This window comes from Dinoponera quadriceps, unplaced genomic scaffold (genome assembly GCF_001313825.1).
Source record: "Dinoponera quadriceps isolate SergipeBrazil2010 unplaced genomic scaffold, ASM131382v1 scaffold946, whole genome shotgun sequence".
Classification (NCBI taxonomy): domain Eukaryota; kingdom Metazoa; phylum Arthropoda; class Insecta; order Hymenoptera; family Formicidae; genus Dinoponera; species Dinoponera quadriceps.
Window position 1 is genome coordinate 848,420 of NW_014555069.1, and position 8,499 is coordinate 856,918.

Consider the following 8,499-nt stretch of genomic DNA (forward strand, 5'->3'; position numbering starts at 1 on the left):
GACGCGAGAGAGGAGAACACGCGAAAGAGCGAGGCACGCGTCGGTGATTGTTTAATTGATTATTATACGAAAGGAAAGTATGACCGAAATTTTTTAGCATGCGTTTCAACAGATACAAGATGTATTGCGTGGACATTTCACAGCGCGGCGCTCCGATCGTGCTCTAAAAGTGAACGCGGATCATAGTGAAACGAAGAAACTTCTTCCGGCTCCCAGGTCATATACGCGCAGAGGGATTAGTTAGGGAAAAGTTAGGGAAAGAAAAGAAGAAAACAAAAAAGGGAAAAAACTCGGCATCTTATTTTCACTCACGACTACTTAGGCGATTTGTTAGAAGCTAAGGACTCTCCCGTAAATTAATACTTATTTATAATCCTTAGGACGGCCGTAGAAATGCGTTTTTCTACCAGAATTTCTGTGCCAACTGCAAAGAATGTTGTAGATGATTTTTGTTTCAAGTTGAAGCATCATTCTAATCTTGTAAGATACTCACAGATATACCTTTATTAAATATATTTGAATTTTTCGTAGTATATTATATTCTGATATTGATTATACAGTTCATTTTTGTATATTGGTGTGTGATAAATAAATAAGAATATTGTTTCTAAGCAATTCTTCTTGTGATGATGACAAATGATCACCTGTCATATAGGGCAGCACATGAACTTAAGAATCAAAGCACAGCGTGCGAGGGATATCGATTTCCAGGACAATCGTGATAATATTTTAGGTAAAATCATATTTTCAAGAAAATTCTAATTTTTTTTCTTCGATTTTCTTTATTTCTCACTTTAAGATCAATATCGATCATAACGTAGAGCTAACTTATCAATCGTCAATCAACAAGTTTGGTTTGATTTTCAATGTCTTCTTCGACTACCTTCGATGATAGTGTTACACTGTAACGGCTGGCAAAATGTTGGTGAAGGATCACAAAATAACGATAACATTTGCTCGATCTTTAAATAAAGTCAAACTGCATGCACAAAAATCGAAACGAAATTTTGTCAGGAAGGGGGGAGGGAGAACGACCCAATGTATCTCATAAAAATATTAGGTGTGTAAATGAGTTCGGTGTTTTTAGTTTTATCTATTTCTAAGGAAGCATTTCAAATCTATAAATATTTCTGCGTTCAAAAATTTGCAGCAATATTGCTACAATTTCTGTGCTGTACAGGTAGATGTGCTCCTATTCTCCCAGCAGCTTAAAAATGCTCAAAAGTCTGCGTTTCATTCATTCTCATGAATCCCAGATAACACAGTTCATTTCATATGCGTCCTTTAAACGTATATAATACAATTATGAAACGTTGTGTAAAGAATACATACATATATGAAATTAACATGCTACCTGGGAATGTTATTCTCGGATTATTATTCTCAAGTACCGTTTATCGCATATTCTTACAAGCAGATCGAAAAAAATAGAAAAGATAAAGAAAAAGCACACCGTTAAACTGCATCGATATCACGCATTGGTTCCTAACAATTTATAGCGAATTATTGCAAATGAAATGTAAGTATACTCACGTCAGCTCACGCGGCACTTGAGAATCCGTCGATCAGAGGTACTGAATTTATTTCATGCCACAAAGAGCGCGATTCCCACGCGACCTCCTCGACCCTTTACCCACCTGAGTAAAATACATGAATATCAATATTAGAACAAAGCAGGATTGGTGTGCGATCTTTCACCGCCACTATGTGTCGGGTTTCACGTGTTCACGGCCAAATATAAATCGGGTAACTTTTGAAATTAGAATCAATTCTCTGTGTTCACATCATCGAGTATCTTTCTCTCTTCCGCGTTCTCGATGTAATATTCCTAATAAGCTAAGACACACACACACGCACACACACACACACACAAAACATGTATTTAAACGTTAAATCGATTCACTAGTTGTTTTTATCACTTGCACAATTTAATTTATCGCGATTATATGAATATTCTATATAAACAGTTTAAAACGGCTCTCGCCGTGAAAGGGATTTAACGTAAAGAGTAATGACAAATAAAAGCCCTAGGCAACGGTAAAAATATTTCTACGAATGTTTAGCCATAAGACGCAAAACTATATAAGCAGAGATATTTTCTTTTTATTTATAGATTTCGTTGACGAAACTTGGCGCATCTGGTGGTCGGGAGTTTTATTTCAGTGTATTTTTCAAAATAAAATGCATCCTGTTATTACGTCATATTTATTTCAATTTATGATGGTTACAAACATGTACATGAATGAATGTATTATTATTTTAACCGCAGATTTGTTTAGAGATCATATCCAATGCTTTTTTTGTTTATACGAAAAATTATCAGTTATAAACATCTATGATTTGTCGTGATTCGAAATACTCTACAGCTGCGTTCCGATATGCACTATCAGTAATGAAAAATCTATAGTTCATTTTATATATACTATAAATTTTCAATATTGGCGGTGAATATCGGAACGCAGCTTATGTAACGCGATTAATAACTCTTTACGCGCGTAAATCTATATATTATGTTTTATGACTGGGACTATGTATATTAAGCAAATAACATAGCGCTGTATATTAGAGCTGATTAGAGCTATTTCATCAACTTATATCATTGATTTATGATCAGTTTATGAACTTAGTTTGCATTGTAAGTCATTTTAGTCATTTAGTTTGTTTCATTTAACGATACAATAGCATTTTATCGAATATATTTCAACAGACGAGTTTCTCGAGAGCTATGCTCCCCTCTTCACAACGCAGGGTGCGTTCAGAAAACACCACGGTTGTGCAACAGTTGAGCGATTATCGCCTTTGATCGAGGTGTTCCTTTAGATTTTGAAATCTAAAAGAATATCCGGATGACGGTAAGCACTCACTCAACGGTTGTGTTTCCTCAACACAGTGGGTCATTTGATCGGAGATTCGTGGAATTTTAACGTGTTTCGATCTTGTTTAGTTCGATCAAAAGTATCCGAAGAAATTAAGTACATTTCTAACAGACGACGATACTACGATCAGTGAGTGTAATCAAATACACGAATATATAATGTAATCTAGTAGCAGTTATTTCACTTTTACATATTGATGTATTTATTGCTTGTCACAACGTTTTATATATTTTATCCCGTTGATCCTCTTGATCCTTTACTCCTTGTCAATAGTTTAATCCCTCCGTGGTCAGAAATTTTAGGAAGGGGATTCTAGGGTCGGAGAAAGGGGCTTTTATAGAGAAATTAGTGAGTTATTGTAGTTGGTAATTCGGGTATTGATATCATTAATGGGACGGGAGTTTAAATCGATTAAAGGGTTCTCAACGAAATAAACTTTTACGCGTGATTAGCCGCACATAGTAACAATTACTATAGTAATAGTATTATAGTATGCATAGTAGGGTGTCAGATAATTAATACGACACCATTCGTGAGCAGATAAAAGAAGCAGAAAACAGCACCGTTTTGCGACTTTCACGGTAGTTGTTAAAAAGTTAATTAAGAATGATTGAGTAATAAGGAATACTATACACGCGGCTTTAGCAACGCGAAGCTGCGAACTATTCTCAATAAATCATTCGATCGATCATTCACTCAATTATATTCATGAATAAACTGCGTGTGTCCAAGATCGTAGTCATCTGTTAGAAATGCATTTAATTTCTTGGAATATTTAATCGAGCTCAGAATCAAGATATACACTGAGAGGAGTGCACTGAGATAGATGCACTAAAAGATGTATTACTGCAAGACATATACCAAATGGTGTAACTAAAGTGTAGAAATTTATTGAAATCCTCAATCAAATAATCCATCTATCAATGTCGGCTTTCAAAGATAACGCGTAACGTGGAAACTTGTTCGTTAAGTACACACAATAGGTAGATTCAAAGTTGCAACACTTTCTTTTGAATAAATTTCGCAATCCAATGTCCGTATCCAAAACGAGAATGTTTTTTTAAAACTTCTCTTAAAGATACGTTTTCTTATTAGATACGATATGCGTTACGAAATTCATCGAAGAAAACAACTTTTAATCTGCCTACTGTGTGTGTGTGTGCAGCCATGCCTACAATACTCCTTCTACCTGTTTCGTCGATTGACTTTCGTCAATCTTCATCAATCAATTTTTGACAACTATCGCAAAAATCGCAAAACGGTACAACACTTTGCCATTCATTTCAACGCGTTCTACCCTATGCTCACGCACGGTATCGTGTCAATTATCGGACACCTCGTAGAATTCGCTTGTTTTAAACAGGAATTAGTTTCTTTTTATGTGCTCTCCTTTATCCAGCGCCCGCGAGAACTCATCTGAAAATTATCGAATTTGTAAATAATACTAAAAAAGAAAAATAAAAAAGAAAGAGGAAAGTGGAGGAATAAAATCAAACAAATCTACTTTCGCAACCGAAGAGAAAAAGATACGACCAAGGAGAGAATGCGAGTGTTTTTCGCGAAGATGAGAAACTGAACAAAAGACAGACCCTCAGAAATAGATTTACGATTGTCAGAATGGAAAACTACTGATTTCAACCCTTAATCCGGATCTATACGACAGACGTAGTAAGCCTTTAGACTTTCGATCCATACGGCAAAATGTAACGACATTTCTGACAAAAGACTGTTTTCGGCGCTGTCAAAAGTCGTGACAACGTTTAAATCCTAAGAATTGCGTCATCATACTTAAGCACTGGAGAAATGTTTTTACCAAAAATTACGTTGCAATTTAATGCTTAGAGCAAAAGACTAAAAGCTCCACTACAACTATTGTAGATCCAGTCTCATGCTTGCGCCAAATCGCCGAGATAAAGTGATAGTGTTTGCGCGTCGTTACCATTTTAATCGTGTGTTAGTCCCCGTGCCTCTTCGACCGTTTATGGGCGATTTCTTTCGTTTACCGGTTTCTGCATCGTAGGCATCATAGGCCGCCGTGCATTAGGAGGGTTACTCGCCAACGGATTAGCGCTATGAAATAATAATGTAAGAGACAGAAAATATTTAGAGGAATATATATGGGCGATTAAGATCAAGATAAATTTAGCGGATGACTTTTTTTTTGTATAGGTGTTTACTTGGAAGGTCGAGTATACGGGGCGGTGCGGTAGCGCGAGGCTGTGCCCGACGTCGTTGTGGTCTTGTACGATTTCCATGCACGGCTCGATGATTCCTCTGCGAATTGCATGGATTGATAGGTTTTAATTATTTTGCTGGCGGACACACCACGATAATCGTTAATAATCTACGTGCTAAGTGTTCTATGCGCGGCTCGTCGTTCCTCGTCTTTACGTACGCGGCAATATTCGTGAGAACGGTGGGAAATCGGGCGATAAAAGAATGCGGTGCGCCGCATTTTCAGAAACGTCGCCCTCGCTGCCAATGCAGAACTCGATCGCATGCACGAGCGTCGTTCAGCGTATTCCCCTTTTCACGGATTATCGAATTTTATGACAGTTTGATCGATCTGTGTGTTTTATATCATTATTAACGGCTAGTTTTTGACCAACCAGCGAGAATGATAGGCCGATGGAAGCTTAGTCGCAGGATCTTTGACGCGAAATTATCAATTTCTGACAAGTTTCTCGCGTCACGGTTATTGAAGAATTATTGATCGAGTGCTATTTTTCTTACACGAAATCGAGAGCAAAATATTTAATTAAAAGTTAATAAGTTAAGTTTAGTTTTCAATGCATTCCCATGCACATGACACATTTTAATATTTTTGTTTTATACGTAGGCGAACATTTTTTTTTTTTTTTTTTACCAAAATGACGTCTGTCCATTGATTGTAATGATTGAGGTATATTCGAGAGAAATATTAATATCACGCAACTATCCATTTGGGCATTTACAAAAGTTATAATAAATTCGACGAATTGTTATTAAAATGGAATTTTTTAAAATATTTTTACGCAAATTTTAACTTAACATATATATCAGACGATGAAATATATAGTAAAAACGTGATCGTTTACCTGGATAATCTGATGATTCATAATAATCATGAGAAGAGTGCGGACCGGAATCATCGTCGTATTCATAAGTCGTGTATCTTGAAGAAGGATACATGTCATCTCTGTAAAAGAAAGACAAGAATATCCATTACTTAACGATAACTACATAGCTAAAATATTATTATAAGAGATTTCGCTTAGAAAAATAAAAAAGGAATCTAAGTAAAAACTAGTCCAAGTAATGTATATATACAAAAAAAAAAATTTGTGTGAAATATGGTAATTATAGTGGTGAGAAACTTAAATTATATATAAATACCCTGCTCTGTTTTTTTTCTCACGATTCTAAGGCCGGTAGTCAGATCTTATATTTAATACGTTCAGTGCTGAATCGTTTTAACGCGACTTTTAAAACACGCCGCATGTACCGAAAATGGTACACGATATGAAATGTTAACTTGACATAGAACTTTCCTTTCTAATCTCTTTTCTCATGATTTTGTCAATGTTAATTTTACGACTTATTTATTGACAGTTCGAGTGAAAGTATTCATCCTATTTTACAAGTGTACTGAATTGATCGCAAACGTCATTATATCTTTTTAATTGAAGGTATAACGGAAGAATTCTTGTCATGCGTTTTCTGTGCCGTCATTAAACAAGGATAGTCGCAGTGAGTAGTCAGCGAGCCTTCAAAATGCTCCAAACGTGATAACAGAGCACGAAAGAGTGATCAAACAAATTATTTTACTGTTTTTCGTCTTCCAACGATAAAAAATATCGGTTGTCATGGAAATCGAATTTGGCATACACCGAAAACAGTACATGTGACACTGAACGTGTCAAGAGCGTCTTAAATTTGTCTTCAGATGCTTCGCAGCCAATGAAATGAACCATACAACATCTAAAGATGAACTTAAGACAATCTTAAATATAAGATCTGACTATGAATACCGTCTTAAAATCTTTGATACATACCCAGAGCTCGATGAATAATGACGATCACCATACCTAGTAGTGCTAGTCGAACTTGAATGGTAATCATAGTCGTGATGCGACCCGACGCGATTGCTTGGCGGAGGAGTTGGACTTTCATAGCTGTAAGGGTGAAAATTACCCGATACATCGTTTGATTTACATTAACTATATACATATACTATTACATTCTTAAGGAGGGCCACTGTCAGACGCAATTCCTCCCGGACATCCGCCGGCAATAAATACATCCACAGGCTCCGAAAAACCTACTTTATATATAGCCTATTTAAAGAATATAAGCTCACCCGTAACTCTGATCCATGGCAGCTCTCGCACGATCCAAAATGGAGAACACTTTTGTCTTGGGCGGTACAGGTCGAGAGAGTGGTCCGCGATTTGTAGGTGGCGGTGGAAGAATAGCTGAAAAGTCAACATTGTCACGTTTCAATCGACATAAAATAGAAATCAAAATCGCGTTCTTTTTAGTTCTACATTGGACGGCATTCCCATATTTCGTATCACATCCTTATCGTGGACGTGCAACTAACCTCTGGATGTCCTAGGTAACGTCGGCCTAGTACTAGGTCTCAATATGCCGCCAGTGGCAGGGACTGAAGGCCCTCTCATACCTGGTCTTCGATCTTCCGTGCCTGACTCGTCAGACATGGTCATCTCCATCTCTCGCATTTGTTCTTGACGTATATTATCATTATTGTCAGGGATCAAGTACTTCCGCACTTCAGCGAGGGCGAAAGCGATACGAGCGTAGGCTTCTGCGGGTGGCGCAAGTGCAGTAATCTCCACGTGCAAGTCGTCAGCAAGATGAGCATATTTTGGATCTAACGAAGCACGATATTCTTCCTCCTGAGATAAAAAATGAGCGAAACATTTGTTTTGTATGCAGAATAGACGCTGGAATAAGCATTAAAGAAAGAACGATCGTTACTTACCTTCTGTCTGTCTCTCATGGATCCTCTGCCCAGCACTGCCATCTTGCACATAGTCTCCTCTTGCAAACGTTTCATGGAGTTACCCTTGGGACCCAGCAATTTTCCGACAAAATTAAACTGAACAAACAAATTGCACAACTGAAACGTCAGAAACTTTCTCGATAACTGTTTGTATCACTGTATCGAGTAAATAAGCAGAATTGGAAAACATAGAAATTAAATACAACTCTTGTGTCTTATTCAAAGAAAATTATTTAATACTAAAGCCTATTGAGAGCGGAGCTCAGGTCTTTTACTGCCGTACATAAATCCAAATTTCATATCGGAAATCATATGAACGGTTCACCACCAATCATTTTCCATCACTTCTACATAAATAATTTAAGTATTGTCCACATGACATTTACACGAACTTTTTTCATGTAGACAATGTAAATTATGTGAAATATTATAAATTACATAGTATAGTGCAAAGGGATAAAATATTTATTAAAATTAGTTTAAATCACAAAATGATTCAATTTTGTTAATTATGAAGATATTAAATATTGAAAAGCTTATATATATATATATATATAATAAAATCCTTGTGTTATTTCTGCATATATATGTATATATATATATATATATATATATATA

General features: G+C 36.3%; 1 protein-coding gene across 7 annotated transcripts in view; it reads right to left on the minus strand.

Moving 5' to 3' along the window:
- LOC106742951 (KH domain-containing, RNA-binding, signal transduction-associated protein 2-like) overlaps window positions 1–8,499 on the minus strand; it is a 32,328-nt gene that overhangs the window by 22,483 nt on the left and 1,346 nt on the right. Inside the window, exons 3-11 of one of the 7 annotated variants that reach the window (XR_001374302.1) lie at window positions 7,861–7,977; window positions 7,459–7,774; window positions 7,216–7,330; window positions 6,911–7,030; window positions 5,954–6,054; window positions 5,054–5,150; window positions 4,816–4,946; window positions 1,534–1,637; window positions 763–1,282 (exon numbers count right to left, since the gene is read on the minus strand). Coding sequence is in view for 5 of the 7 variants with exons in the window: in XM_014616329.1 (XP_014471815.1) it covers window positions 4,856–4,946; window positions 5,054–5,150; window positions 5,954–6,054; window positions 6,911–7,030; window positions 7,216–7,330; window positions 7,459–7,774; window positions 7,861–7,977 (957 nt within the window). In the remaining 2 variants the exon portion in view is untranslated. Of the gene's footprint in view, window positions 1–762; window positions 1,638–2,186; window positions 4,293–4,815; window positions 4,947–5,053; window positions 5,151–5,953; window positions 6,055–6,910; window positions 7,031–7,215; window positions 7,331–7,458; window positions 7,775–7,860; window positions 7,978–8,499 lie in introns of those variants that run through there. The other 6 variants (XR_001374303.1, XM_014616329.1, XM_014616328.1 and 3 more) reach the window with 6 other exon arrangements.